This window comes from Symphalangus syndactylus, chromosome 23 (genome assembly GCF_028878055.3).
Source record: "Symphalangus syndactylus isolate Jambi chromosome 23, NHGRI_mSymSyn1-v2.1_pri, whole genome shotgun sequence".
NCBI lineage: Eukaryota > Metazoa > Chordata > Mammalia > Primates > Hylobatidae > Symphalangus > Symphalangus syndactylus.
Genome location: NC_072445.2, coordinates 53,212,514 through 53,228,370, shown reverse-complemented (window position 1 = coordinate 53,228,370; position 15,857 = coordinate 53,212,514). Strand labels below are relative to the sequence as shown.

At 42.4% G+C, this 15,857-nt stretch overlaps 1 protein-coding gene across 13 annotated transcripts in view; it reads right to left on the bottom strand.

The window, feature by feature from the left end:
• Positions 1-15,857, bottom strand: part of NUP153 (nucleoporin 153) — a 105,456-nt gene that overhangs the window by 76,196 nt on the left and 13,403 nt on the right. For all 13 annotated transcript variants that reach the window (XM_063632217.1, XM_063632219.1, XM_063632220.1 and 10 more), the window contains one exon: positions 804-1,026. In XM_063632217.1, the coding sequence (XP_063488287.1) occupies positions 804-1,026 (223 nt within the window). The remainder of the gene's footprint in view (positions 1-803; positions 1,027-15,857) is intronic.

Sequence of the window (15,857 nt, the reverse complement as noted above, 5' to 3'; positions counted from 1 at the left end):
TTTCATTATCACTATTTTTTACTATGGACAAATCAGGCAGGGAGATGTTACTAAGTACACCAAAATTAACAGGGCATACATCCAAATCAATTATTTATTTGACACTTTAACATAGGGCTACAAAAAGTTTTGTAATTATGTATTTCAAAACGTAGTGAAAGATAAAATATATATACTGAAAGAAACATACACTGAGAGATAAGTTGGGCTTCATCGAAATTTAAAACTTGTGCTTTAAAGGATAGGATTGGCTGGGCACGGTGGCTCACACCTGTAATCTCAGCACTTTGGAAGGCTGAGGCAGGCGGATCATGAGGTCAGGAGATCGAGACCATCCTGGCTAATACAGTGAAACCCTGTCTCTATAAAAAATACAAGAAAAAAAAATTAGCCAGGTGTGGTGGCAGGCGCCTGTAGTCCTAGCTACTTGGGAGGCTGAGGCAGGAGAATGGCATGAATTCAGGAGGCGGAGCTTGCAGTGAGCAGAGATCGCGCCCTGCACTCCAGCCTGGGCCACAGAGCGAGACTCTGTCTCAAAAAAAAAAAAAAAAGAAAAAAAAAGAAAAAATTAAAACCCAAAATCCAACATCAGAGCTTGCACTCTTAACTGATATAGTTTATCAACCTTCCTTAATAAATAAAACACTGATAAATAAAAAAGACATCCAATTTGAACCTGATTATCATCCTCCTCCCACATAGTTCATGTACCGCCTGATTAGATTTACCATAACTAGGTAATATCTTCAAAATTAGGGCATGAAAACCTATCATTCATGACAAAATATCCACATTTTACTTACCTTCTGTATTACTGACTGCTGGCTCAGGTGTGATTCTCCCATCAGTAACATTAGAGCTCTCCTCATCGGCATATATCAGATGGTCTTCTTTATTTTCCGGCCAGCGTGGAACCTCACTTGTGTCTGTTGAACAGCTGCATACATCTTCATTCTTGTTGAAATATCTTTGTAGCCACCCTGGCACAATATTCTTAACAGATTCTGTAACCCTGCTAAGAATGCCCTGTTGGGAGAAAAAACATATTGTGACAGTTTTAGAAGTTTATCTTTTTAAAATAAGTACCTACTTACTGAAAGCCAGGCCACGCAAAACACAATGGTGTCCAACAAGTTTGCTAAAATTCAGTTACTACAGTTACTGCTAACATAATGGTTTTCACAAATTCTACAGATGTGAGATTCTTTCTTTCTTCTATATGCATACATAAGGCAATAATTGTCCCAAATGGCTGCATTATTCTAATCCTTAAAAAAACCCCAAAAGGCCATCAAATAATATCGATTTTAGATTTACTAATATATAATACATGTTTTAATCTCAGAGAAAAGGCATCCATTTTTTCCCAGTATGTTAAAACAAACATAAACAATACTTTCAATAGCTTTCTCAAGCAATTATTTTACTGCACATTCTTTAAGATAAATAAAAATTCAGACAAATAGAAATACGAGAGTTTAAAAAAAAATACAGGAACTAAAACAATCTGGACGAGCGAGGTGGCTCATGCCTGTAATCCTAGCACTTTGGGGGGCTGAGGTGGGCAGATCACCTGAGGTCGGGAGTTCGAGACCAGCCTGACCAACATGGAGAAACCCCATCTCTACTAAAAATACAAAAAATTAGCAGGGCACGGTGGCTCATGCCTATAATCCCAGCTACTCAGGAGGCTGAGGCAGGAAAATTGCTTAAATCCGGGAGACAGAGGTTACAGGGAGCCCAGACTGCACCATGGCACTCTAGCCTGGGCAACAAGAGCAAAACTCCGTCTCAAAAAGCAAAACAAAACAAACAAACAAAAAATTAATCCAACAAAAATAAACTCAAGAAACAATCTAAAACCTTTTCTGATGTTGAAATTTCACTACAGCAAGTGTTGGCTGAAAATCTCAATGATTAATTTTATTACGGTAACTTTTTTTTTTTTTTGAGACGGAGTTTCGCTCTTGTTTGTTGCCTAGGCTGGAGTGCAACGGCACGATCTCGGCTCACCACAACCTCCACCTCCCTGGTTCAATTGATTCTCCTGCCTCAGCCTCCCAGTTAGCTGGAATTACACCACACCTAGCTAATTTTGTATTTTTAGTAGAGACGGTGTTTCTCCAAGTTGGTCAGGCTGGTCTCGAACTCCCGACCTCAGTTGATCCGCCCACCTCTGCCTCCCAAAGTGCTGGGATTACAAGCATGAGCCACCGTGCCCAGCTATTATGGTAACTTTTAAAAGGAGAAAGGGAAAGTAATGTGGTATAATAGCTTTCAGTATTATTTTTATTGTAGTTTGGCTATGTGCTAGACACTATTCTAAGCAATTTATACATATTATTCAGTTTAATCCTCACCATAACTTTATGAACTAATATTCCCACCTTATGAATAAGAGAGACAATGAGGTTAAATAACTTGCCCAAAGTAGAAACACAACTACCACAGTATATCTAAGACAGAGTAAAAGTATGGGCTTTGGGCTCACGCCTGTAATCCCAGCACTTTGGGAGGCCGAGGTGGGCGGATCACGAGGTCAGGAGATTGAGACCATCCTGGCCAACACGGTGAAACCCCATCTCTACTAAAAATACAAAAAATTAGCCGGGTGTGGTGGCGGGCATGTGTAGTCTCAGCTACTTGGGAGGCTGAGGCAGGAGAATGGCATGAACCCGGGAGGCAGACCTTGCAGTGAGCCGAGATCGCGCCACTGCACTCCAGCTTGGGCAACAGAGTGAGACTCCGTCTCAAAAAAAAAAAAAAAAAAAGTATGGGCTTTGGGATTGCCAGGACCTAGGGTAAAATTTGAGGACCTCCCTGTACTTTGATTTACTCTAGGTAAAATAACACTGCCTCCTATTATTTATACTAATTATAATGAAAACCAAATGAAATAATGTGAAGGCATGTATCAATTTACAAGGTATAACAGAAACATACTGAAAACTTTTTTACTAACAAGGAAAAAAGCTGGCAATAAACAAACTGGGGTAAGGTAACCAATTTTAGGCAACAATTTATTTCACAAAGCAGAGTTAGTAGGGTTTCAAAGAAAGAGTCAAAGAAAGGAAAAAAATGACTCAGTAGGTACAGAAAACAATAAAATCAAGGCAGAATATATAAATCTACCTAGAAGGGAAACTCAAGACAGAGGCCTTAAAATATCCTGCCAACAAAAAAAATGGAAGACATTTCTGATACAGGCACTTGAATAATAATTTCCTTACTATGTGAAAAGGTAGCCGGGCGCGGTGGCTCATGCCTGTAATCCCAGCACTTTGGGAGGCCGAGGTGGGTGGATCATGAGATCAGGAGTTCAAGACCAGCCTGACCAATATGATGAAACCCCGTCTCTACTAAAAATACAAAAAAAAAAAATTAGCCAGGTGTGGTGGTGTGCATCTGTAATCCCAGCTACTCAGGAGGCTGAGGCAGCAGAATTGCTTGGAGCTGGCAGATGGAGGTTGCAGTGAGCTGAGATCACGCCATTGCACTGGGCAACAGAGCGAAAGTGAGATTCCGTCTCAAAAAAAAAAGAAAAAGAAAAGGTATAGGTAACAACTGGGAAGCATGTAATTATTCTTCCATGTATTGTGCAAATTTTCAATAGATCTACAAGTAAGCTCTATCAAACACATGAAGCCAAGTTCTAGAACACTAACTACTGAACAACACCAATTCACTGTTCCCTTTTTCTTTGCTAATATTACACAGTATTAGTTACTATGGAAAGAAAGCCTATATACCTATATCCAATATTTAATATTTGTAAAAACACACCTAATACTAGTTACTTATCCCATTTCCATACTTCAAGACTTGAAAGTGTTTACAAGCTATAATACAGTTTAAGACAGACTTAAGGCTGAGCGTGGTGGCTCACGCCTGTAATCTCAGCACTTTGGGAGGCTGAGGCTGGTGGATCACTTGAGGCCAGGAGTTGGAGACCAGCCTGGCCAACATGGCAAAACCCCATATCTACTAAAAATACAAAAATTAGCCAGGCATGATGGTGTATGCCTGCAATCCCAGTTACTAGAGAGGCTGAGGCAGGCGAATCGCTTGAACCTGGGAGGTAGACGTTACAGTGAGCCAAGGTCGGGTCATTGCACTCCAGCCTGGGCAACACAGCGAGACTCCAGCTCAGAAAAACAAAAAAAGACTTAAAAACAAAGACATACTTGATATAGGTGACAGGCTAGCTAAAGCACTATAGCAAGAATTTTTTTTTTCCACAGACCTGTGTCATACCAGATAGAGTGCAATGGCACGTGATCATGGCCCACTGCAGCCTCAAACTCCTGGGCTCTTATCTCAGCCTTCCAAGTAGCTAGGACTACAGGCCGACTACCACATCCAGCTATAGCAATTCTAGAATTTAATGTCGATTTAAAAAATTTTTTGTGGACTTCAAGTAAGGTGTTTAGCTGCTAAAAGTATCAAAGATCCCTGTGATCCCTATCCAACTGGAAGGCAAGTATAGAACAACTTTAAATTGGCACCACCCTCACTCATAGATCCCTTATGTGGCAGCATTAGGTATCTTCAAAAATAACTAGAAAACCAAACTGGTCAAAGTGGATATAATAAAGCTCATTCACTAAAATACATGAACTTAGATTACAGACCTATTTTCTATACTAAAATTTAACCAACTTATCTAGTCTCAGCCCAGAAGAGCTTAATACAGGAACAGTCAGACAGAGACATTACTAGTGGCACAGTGAATGACAGCATGAGGAGTAAAAAGGAATGCAGACTATATTAGCTAGAAGTGTGGCACAGGCCTGTGGTCTTAGCTACTTGGGAGGCTGAGACAGGAGAATCACTTGAGCCTAGGAATTCAAGGTTGTAGTCAGCTGTGATTGTGCCACTGCACTCCTGCCTGGGTGACAGAGACCCTGTCTCTAAAAAAAAAAAAAAAAAAGACAAAAAAAAGGAGGGAGGATGGGAAGAAAGAAGGAAAATAATAAAACGGACGTGGAACCAGTATGAAGGAACAAACATCCTTGTGTTTCAATACCCAAATATACCTTTGTAGGTTAAATGACACTAAGTCATTAAGAAAAAGTTAAATTAAGCTTAATATAATTGAGTGGTCCTCAAAGTGTGATCCCTTTTTAGCAATATTATCAGCATCATCCCAGGTCCTTCTCCAGCCCTACCAAAGGATAAACTCTTCAGAAGTAGGTCCCACCTGTTTTATCAAGCCCTCTGAAGTGATTCTAGTATTGGAAATAAGATACATTTCAGGAAATTAAGATATATTTTAGAGAAGCCCCTCCAAAACAGATGAATAAAATTGTGCATTATTGAAAGGCTTAATCTTCAGTTGTCTAGAAAAAATATGTGGAGCACTAGTCAGACAATATTTAAGATTATAATGAAAATATTCTAAAGTGAATCAGGTAAACAAATCTTACAGACCATTTTAGACTGTGCTAAATACATACAGTTCATAAAATTATTTTCCTGGTGTTTCCCAAACTTTAGCCATGATTTTCACCTGTGCTGTTTTTCTCTGAATCCACTCACGTGGATTTAGTTTTTAAGTCTACTCACTTTTCTTAAAATTTAGCTTTTCCCTATACACACACACACACACACACACACACACACACACACACACACACACACACTTATAAAATCACAGATTTGATGCTGTGCTGGTATCCACTTGCCCTTTTCTCAGCCCATTTTTGATAAGCTGTTTCTATGGACTGTAGTACCAACTGGTTTCTGGTAAGACTGCCCCATGAGAGATATTAGACAACACTAGGTATTAGAGAATGGGAGTAAAGAGAGGTCTTTCTTCTGTGCTCCTCCCTGCTTATATCTTGCTCCATCTCCAAAACTATCACTCCGGCACCCCTCCACTCCAGTTACAGCATTTCTTCCCTTTATTATTCCAGTCCTAGAGAAGGTAGTAGCGTTCTGCTATTAGTCTCTGGGTGTCTTGCTATCCTGTATTTATTCCATTAACCACCCGCATATCTCAAAGTAGACCCTTCTTAAAGATACTTCCTTTGAGGCCAGGCCCAGTGGCTCACGCCTGTAATCCCAGCACTCTGTGAGGCCGAGGCGGGCAGATCACTTGAAGTTAGGAGCTGAGACCAGCCTGGCCAACATGGTGAAACCCTACCTCTACTAAAAATACAAAAATTAGCTGGGTGTGGTGGCACACTCCTGTAATCCCAGCTACTAGGAAGGCTGAAGCAGAAAAATCGCTTGAACCCGGGAGGCAGAGGTTGCAGTGAGCTGAGATCGTGCCACTGCACTCCAGCCTGTAATGCCAGCACTCCCAAAGTGCGCCACTACCGCGCCTGGCCTAATACTTCTCTAGCAGAAATTTGCATGGCCTCTTTACTTTTTCATTTCAGGTCTTTGCTTATATAACAGGATACCCATCTCATTTTGCTTCCCAGCTTTATTTTTTATTAAAAATTTTTTCTGTATTTTTTTCACAATTGGGTATCCCATTCCACCAACTTTATTGATAGCACTGAATCACCATATTATATGTTTATGTGTTGCATATTATGTTTACTTGTTTCCTTGTCTTCCTAACTTAGAATATAAGCTCCAAGAAGGCAGGAACTTCTTCACTGCTGTATCCTCTGTATTTAATGCTTGACATGTGGTATGTGATCAATAAGTATTGATTGAATGAAGAATAGCAACGTTTGCCTTTACCTCCATGAGTTAGTATAGATTCTAAAATATTCACCAGGATAAAGACTCTTTTCTGGTCCATTTATGTACTGTTTTACAGAGATGAAGGTTGGGATAAAGAAATAAAGGACAGGAGCTGGGCGCGGTGGCTCACACCTGTAATCCCAGCACTTCCGGAAGCCGATGCGGGCGGATCACCTGAGGTCAAGAGTTCAAGACCAGCCTGGCCAAAATGGTGAAACCCTGTCTGTACAGAAATACAAAATTTAGCTGGGCATGATGGTGATGCCTGTAATCCTAGCTACTCAGGAAGCTGAGGGGGAAGAATCGCTTGAACCTGGGAGGCGGAGGTTGCAGTGAGTCAGGATCATGCCATTGCACTCCAGCCTAGGTGACAGAGCAAGACTCCGTCTCACAAAAGAAAAGAAAAGAAAAGAAAAGAAAAGAAAAGAAAAGAAAAGAAAAGAAAAAGAAATAAAGGATGGGGCTGGGGCCACGGTGGCTTACTCCTGTAATCCCAGCACTTTGGGAGGCTGAAGCGGGAGAATCACAAGGTCAGAAGTTCAAGACCAGCCTGGCCAACATAGTGAAACCCCATCTGTACCAAAAATACAAAAAAAAAATTAGCCGGGCATGGTGGTGGGCACCTGTAGACCCAGCTACTTGGAAGGCTGAGGTAGGAGAATCGCTTGAACCCGGGAGGCAGAGGTTGCAGTGAGCTGAGTTTACGCCACTGCACTCCAGCCTGAGCAACAAAGCGAGACTCTGTCTCAAGAAAAGAAAAAAAGAGAGAGAGAGAGGGAATAATTATGGACTGAACAAACAAAAAGGTGCTAAGACCCAAATACAGGCGTGTCCTCGGAACATGCAATTCAAAGCTTCTGGTAACCTTATCAATAAATACAAAATCTAATAAAACTTAAAATAGCTTTAAATCTCACAAAATTCCCTTTAAATTGTGTGCATACCCATGTGTGACAATCTGTGTAATCTTCAGTTCTGTAGTTTATATATCTAGTCACTTATAAAAGGACTAAAACACTGGTTCTCAAAGTGTAGTTCTCAGATCAGCAGCATTGGTGTAGCCTATGAGCGCGTTAGAAAGGCAAATTTATTTTAATAAGCTCTTGAATTTGATTCTTGTGCAAATTAATGTTTGAGAACCACTATACCAAAGCCATCAAAAACTCAGTGACCTGTTATTCTAATTAAGGCCCTGGTAAACATAACCATGATTATAAGCTTAACTACAATAGAATTTTACCTAAGACCACCATTTTAATTAGTATCTTATTGTCTACCAAACACATATTTATAAACATCTTTTTAATATCAACTCTGAAAAATCAATGAGAAGTTAACATAAAAGCCTACCTTCGAGTTGATTTCCACCGTTAAAGACTTACACAGAATATGTGTTTATGATGCACAGCCAACTACAAGACATTAGAAATTTTTTAAAAACTACACGAAAAAGAAATCTTATGCACAGTATTGGAAAGGAGACTATCAAGAGTTAAGGGGGGGCCGGGCACGGTGGCTCACACCTGTAATCCCAGCACTTTAGGAGGCCAAGGCGGGCGGATCATGAAGTCAGGAGATCGAGACCATCCTGGCTAACACGGTGAAACCCCATCTCTACTAAAAATACAAAAAAATAGCTGGGCATGGTGGCGGGCGCCTGTAGTCCCAGCTTCTCAGGAGGCTGAGGCAGGAGAATGGCGTGAACCCGGGAGGTGGAGCTTGCAGTGAGCTGAGATCGTGCCACTGCACTCCAGCCTAGGTGACAGAGCCAGACTCCATTTCAAAAAAAAGAAAAACAAAATACTGAAACAATTTTTTTGAAAATAAAATGAAGTTGACGTTCCAGCTGATCGTGCCATTTCACTCCAGCCTGGGCGACAAGAGTGAAACTGTCTCAAAACAAACAAACAAACCCAAAAAAAGAGTTAAGGGACCCTGCCTACCAAACAGATCTGGAGAGGTACCTCCTTGACTGGCAGTTTTTTAAAAGAGTTTTGAAGTACTAAAGACTTCAGCCACTAACAAGAATAAAAGGAGTCTGACAAGAGGAAAAACGGTTTTCTTACCGAAGAGAAGGTTCCTTTGACCTTACTACCAAAGAAGGCCCAATGTAACCCACCTATGTTTTCAGGAATTCTTGAGAGAAGAGTTCTTCAGGTCTTTACAGGAAATAAGCAGGTGTGAGGGAAATAAGCTTTCTGTATGGACCTGAAGAGTGTTTTAAGATTTAAAAACAAGGCCAGGCACGGTGGCTCACGCCTGTAATCCCAGCACTTTGGGAGGCCAACGTGGGTGGATCACGAGGTCAGGAGATCAAGACCATCCTGGCTAACACAGTGAAACCCCATCTCTACTAAAAATATAAAAAATTAGCCAGGTGTGGTGGTGGGTGCCTGTAGTCCCAGCTACTCGGGAGGCTGAGGCAGGAGAATGGCGTGAACCTGGGAGGCGGAGCTTGCAGTGAGCCAAGATCGTGCCACTGCACTCCAGCCTGGGCCACAGAGCAAGACTCCATCTCAAAAAAATAAAATAAAAAGTAAATAAATAAAATCTTAAAAAACAGCCAGGTGCAGTAGCTTACGTCTCTAATCCTAGCACATTGGGAGGCCAAGGCAGGCAGATCACTTGAGGTCAGGAGTTTGAGACCAGCCTGACCAACATGGTGAAATACCAGTTCTACTAAAACTACAAAAATTAGCTGGGCGGGTGGTATGCGCCTGTAATCCCAGCTACCCAGGAGGCTGAGGCAGGAGAATCACTTGAACCTGGGAGACGGAGGTTGCAGTGAGGCCAGATCACGCCACTGCACTCCAGCTTGGGCTACAGAGCAAGACTCCATCTCAAAAAAATAAATAAATAAGTCTTAAAAAATACTCTGTGGCCCTAAAGCAAAGTCTACACTTCATAATCATAAATAATAAATTTAAGTTCAAGGATTAAAGGAGTGAATTTTAGAATGTGAACTGGCTAAATCCACTGGGTATTCTCTCTCAAAGAAAGAAGGGTTCTTCATTTGGCAAAACGTCAAAAATGCCGCTGAGATTTAGACTAATTAAAAATTCAATCGGGATTAGAATTCAATACTACATACATATCAGGAACATTCAGTGTATAAGGTACTGTGAATACATTAGCTTTTCAAATTGTATTTAACCTGAGTTGAAGGATTAATGAGTTGGGCGCAGTGGCTCATGCCTGTAATCCCAGCACTTTGGGAGGCTGTGGCGGACAGGTCACCTGAGGTCAGGAGTTCAAGACAAGCCTGGCCAACATGGCGAAACTCTGTCTCCATTTAAAAATACAAAAATTAGCCAGGCGTGGTGGCAGGCACCTGTAATCCCAGCTACTTTGGAGGCTGAGGGGGGGAGAATTGCTTGAACCCAGGAGGCAGAGGTTGCAGTAAGCCGAGATCACATCACTGCACTCCAGCCTGGGCAACTGAGCAAGACTCCAACTCAAAAAAAAAAAAAAAAAGGATTAATGAAAGGCAGCTGGGGTGGGGGAAAGCTATTCTATAACACTAACTCAGAACTCATTTGTAATTAACGACATTCTTTTTTTATAAACCTTTTCACACGAATAACCAGTTATCTTTTCAATATGGCCAACTCCTTGTCATTCCTATATATCCTTCCTTCTTTTATACAAAACTCTTTTCTTCCTACTAGTTTTCTTGACTTCAGTTCTGTTCAACTCCCTTTTCTTCACATTATCCTTAGCAGTGTTCAGATTATAAAATCTCCTTTCTCAAATAATTTCACTGGATCTTTAACTATAAATATCAAATGCAGTCCATCATCAGTTTTAAGTTTCTGGAATCTTATTCTGCCAGGGAGGTTTTTAATTCTTTAGCTAGAAAAATATTTTAAATGGCTAGAGGACTTGGACTGATTGGATAGGGTAAACTTCGCTGCTGAATGGCATAGGCTTATAAAATACAACCAATAATGTCTTAGATTTGGATGTTAAATTCAGATTATTGAAACTAGATTCAGGTCCAAGCACGGCGGCTCACGCCTGTAATCTCAGTGCTTTGGAGGCCGAGGCGGGGGTTCTGCTTCAGTCCAGGAGTTGGAGATGAGCCTGGGGAACATGGTGAAACCCTGCCTCTACTGAAAAAATACAAAAATTAGCTGGGAGCGGCCAGGTGTGGTGGCTCACGCCTGTAACCCCAGCACTTTGGGAGGCTGAGGTGGCCGGATCACGAGGTCAGGAGATTGAGACCATCCTGGCTAACATGGTGAAACCCCATCTCTACTAAAAATACAAAAAATTAGCGGGGTGTGGTGGCAGGCGCCTGTAGTCCCAGCTACTTGGGAGGCTGAGGCAGGAAAATGGCGTGAACCCGGGAGGCAGACCTTGCAGTGAGCTGAGATCACGCCACTGCACTCCAGCTTGGGCGACAGAGCGAGACTCCGTCTCAAAAAAAAAAAAAAAAATGAGCTGGGAGCCTGAAGCAGGAGAATCACTTGAACCCTGGGGGGGGCAGAGGTTGCAGTGAGCCAAGATCGCGCCATTGCACTCCAGCCTGGGCAACAGAGTGAGACTCTGTCTTAAAAAAAAAAAAAGAAAACTCAATAAAAGCTCACAGTAGTTAAACTCACTAAAAGTTACCTACAAGATACTATCACACTTTTTCTCATGTAACATGTTTGAAAATTGGGAGTAAGAGTTTATTTCTTAAATCACACTATGAAAAAGATAAGCAAAATCAAGCAAACTGAAATATCTATAGATAGAAAAGGCATTCTATCATCCTGTTTCTGACAGTAAATTGTATGTGTCAGCAAGACTTGAAACCAGGCTTCCCAACACAGAAGAATCTTTTAAAAATATATTATAACCATGAAGATAAGCTAAATAGCTACAAATAATTTTTTTTTGAAAATACAAGATAGCCGGGCGTGGTGGCTCATGCCTGTAATCCCAACACCTTGGGAGGCTGAGGCAGGCAGATCACGAGGTCAGGACTTCGAGACCAGCCTGGCCAACATGGTGAAACCCTGTCTCTATTAAAGATACAAAAAGTTAGCCAGGCAAGGGCCGGGCGCGGTGGCTCACGCTTGTAATCCCAGCACTTTGGGAGGCCGAGGCGGGCGAATCACGAGGTCAGGAGATCGAGACCACGGTGAAACCCCGTCTCTACTAAAAATATAAAAAATTAGCCGGGCGTGGTGGTAGGCGCCTGTAGTCCCAGCTACTCGGAGAGGCTGAGGCAGGAGAATGGCGTGACCCCGGGAGGCGGAGCTTGCAGTGAGCCGAGATTGCGCCACTGAACTCCAGCCTGGGCGACAGAGCGAGACTCCGTCTCAAAAAAAAAAAAAAAAAAAAAAATTAGCCAGGCATAATGGTGCGTGCTACTTCAAAGGCTGAGGCAGGAGAATCACTCAAACCCGGGAGGCGGAGGTTGCAGTGAGCCAAAATCGCACCATTGCACTTCAGCCTGGATAACAGGGCGAGACTCGTCTCAAAAAAAAAGAAAAAAAGAAAATACAAGATAATTACAATCTTTGCAATAATACTCTGCCTAATGAAAATGGTGTTGGCCAGGTGAGGTGGCTCACGCCTGTAATCCCAGCACTTAAAGAAGCCGAGGAGGGCAGATCACTTGAGGTCAGAAGTTTGAGACCACCAGACCAACATGGTGAAACCCCATGTCTACTAAAAACACAACAGCCAGGCGTGGTGGCACACGCTTGTAATCCCAGCTACTCAGGAGGCTGAAGCAGGAGAATCCCTTAAGCCTGGGAGGTGGAGACTGCAGTGAGCCAAGATCACACCATGGCACTCAGGCCTTGGTGACAGAGCTAGATTGTCTCAAAAAAAAAAAAAAAAAGAAAACAGTTTTAATTAGTGACATCAGACTACAGTTTTTATTTTACTTCAAACTAAGATATCTGCCTTGTCAGGGACTTCCCAGAAAATGAATACAGCAAGTGGGCTTTTCTGTCACTTAAAAAAATTAAGTAAATTAATATAATACCACACAAAACCTCTTATCACAAACAAAAGACCTACTTTGCATTAAACAATTTAATACATGCAAGTATTGAATTTAGTCACCTAAAGGAAAAAAACTTCTGATAAGAAGCAGGAAAGTTCAGAGACAATGTGAAGACCCTAAATCAGGAGACTAATTTGAGTAATAATAAAACTCTGGTCTCCCACAAAAAAAAAAAAAGACCCTAAATCAAACAGTTCTATATAATTTCAAATTTCAATTGCATATATATAGTAAGGACTCAATTTTTAATAACTCCTTACTTATATACATATGCCAGGTCCTGTTCTAAAAGCTTCACTTGTCCCATTTAACCTCCACAACAATTTTCACTTTACAGATGAGTAAATTAACTTGTCCAAGTCCAGGTAGAACAGGGATCCAAACTCAGGCTGACTCCATTACACCACAATTTTTTCCTAACAACTATCCTATCAACTATCCAATCCTATCAATGTTTCCATTTCTATTCCCACTGATTATATTAAGCATCTAGGATAAAGCAAATAAGGACAAAATAAAAGTCAGAAACTTGGTGACTTCTGGAATGATTTAAATATTCAACCTCTAAATATCCCTCCTTTTCAAATCTGAGAACACTCCAGCTATCAGATACCAGGCAGGACATACTTATTTGGGACAAAGTATCACAAAGAAGCTACCAAAACAAATAAAAACAATACTATCATATAAACCATGGTATAGCAAACCATGATCTGTGGGCTGGGCCAAATTCAGACCTTGGCCTTTTTTCATACAAGCTAAGAATGGTTTTTACATTTGCTAAAGGATTGTTAAAAACAAAAAAAAAGGACAATTTACCACAGCAAAGCCTAAAAATTTACTATCAGTGTCCCTTTCAGAAAAAGTTTACTGACCCCTCATCTAAGCTACTGATAAAGAGGTTTCCTTCCCCTTTTTAAAAATAGCTAAGCAGTGGCTCATGCCTGTAATCCCAGCACTTTGGGAGGCCAAGGCAGGTGGATGGATCACTTGAGGTCGGGAGTTCGAGACCAGCCTGACCAATATGGAGAAAACCTATCTCTACTAAAAATACAAAATTAGCTGGGCGTGGTGGCGCATGCCTGTAATTCCAGCTACTTGGGAGGCTGAAGCAGGAGAGTTGCTTGAACCCGGGAGGCGGAGGTTGCAGTGAGCCAAGATGGTGCCGCTGCACTCCAGCCTGGGCAACAAGAGCGAAACTCTGTCTAAAAAAAAAAGCTAAATGCGCCAACCACAGTGGCTCATGCTTATAATCCCAGCACTTTGAGAGGCCGAGGAGGCCAGACCACGTGGTAAGGAGTTGGAGATCAGCCTGGCCAAATTGGTGAAACCCAGTCTCTATTAAAAATACAAAAATTAGGCCGGGTGCGCTAGCTCACGCCTGCAATCCTAGCACTTTGGGAGACCAAGGCAGGTGGATCAGGAGGTCAGGAGTTCAAGAACAGCTTGGCCAAGATAGTGAAACCCTGTCTCTACTAAAAATACAAAAATTAGCCAGGCGTGGTGGTAGGTGCCTATAATCCCAGCTACTCAGGAGGCTGAGGCAGAGAATCGCTTGAACCCAGGAGGCAGAGGTTGCAGTGAGCCGAGGTCGCACCACTGCACTCCAGCCTGGGTGACAGAGCAAGACTCCATCTCAAAAAAAAAAAAAAAAATACAAAAATACAAAAATTAGCCAGGTGTGGTGGCCTGCGCCTGTAATCCCAGCTACTCAAGAGCTGAGGCAGAACTGCTTGAACCCGGAAGGCAGAGGTTGCAGTGAGCTAAGATTGTGCCACTGCACTCCAGCCTGGGCAACAGAGCAAGACTCTGTTTAAGGGGGAAAAAAAAAAAAGCTAAATGCAGGAACTGACTTGTAAGACAAACTATCTAGGAGGATTAAAGGCAGAGACCCTTAGCTCTAAATCAGAAGATAAAAGTCTGAAGCACATTCCCCACACCACCCCACCCCACCCCCACCCCAGGACAAAAAGGGCAAAAATAAGTCGCTTCCTCTCACAAGGAGGTGGCAGCAGGTTCTGCCAGAGGCAAGGTTCTGGTTTGCCCATGGGCTCAAGTTTTTTGTAGTGGCTACTAAGAAAAGCAAGCAGCTTGACCTGTCCAAAGAGCTGACTTTCTGTGCCTGACAATCTGAACAAAAAGGAAATGGAAAAGGAAGACAGGAATTAACCACATTCTCTTCAGTGACCTATTCACTCCCAACTAGAAAAATGACACCATTTCTGGCCAGGCAAGGTAGCTCATGCCTGTAATACCAGCACTTTGGGAGGCCAAGGTGGGAGGATCACCTGAGGTCGGGAGTTCGAGACCAGCCTGACCAACATGGAGAAACCCCATCTCTACTAAAAATATAAAATTAGCCGGACGTGGTGGCAGGCGCCTGTAGTCCCAGCTACTCGGGAGGCTGAGGCAGAAGAATGGTGTGAACCCGGGAGGCAGAGCTTGCAGTGAGCAGAGATCACGCCACTGCACTCCAGCCTGGGTGACAGAGCAAGACTCCATCTCAAAAAAAAAAAAAAAATACAAAAATACAAAAATTAGCCAGGTGTGGTGGCCTGCGCCTGTAATCCCAGCTACTCAAGAGCTGAGGCAGAACTGCTTGAACCCGGAAGGCAGAGGTTGCAGTGAGCTAAGATTGTGCCACTGCACTCCAGCCTGGGCAACAGAGCAAGACTCTGTTTAAGGGGGAAAAAAAAAAAGCTAAATGCAGGAACTGACTTGTAAGACAAACTATCTAGGAGGATTAAAGGCAGAGACCCTTAGCTCTAAATCAGAAGATAAAAGTCTGAAGCACATTCCCCACACCACCCCACCCCACCCCCACCCCAGGACAAAAAGGGCAAAAATAAGTCGCTTCCTCTCACAAGGAGGTGGCAGCAGGTTCTGCCAGAGGCAAGGTTCTGGTTTGCCCATGGGCTCAAGTTTTTTGTAGTGGCTACTAAGAAAAGCAAGCAGCTTGACCTGTCCAAAGAGCTGACTTTCTGTGCCTGACAATCTGAACAAAAAGGAAATGGAAAAGGAAGACAGGAATTAACCACATTCTCTTCAGTGACCTATTCACTCCCAACTAGAAAAATGACACCATTTCTGGCCAGGCAAGGTAGCTCATGCCTGTAATACCAGCACTTTGGGAGGCCAAGGTGGGAGGATCACC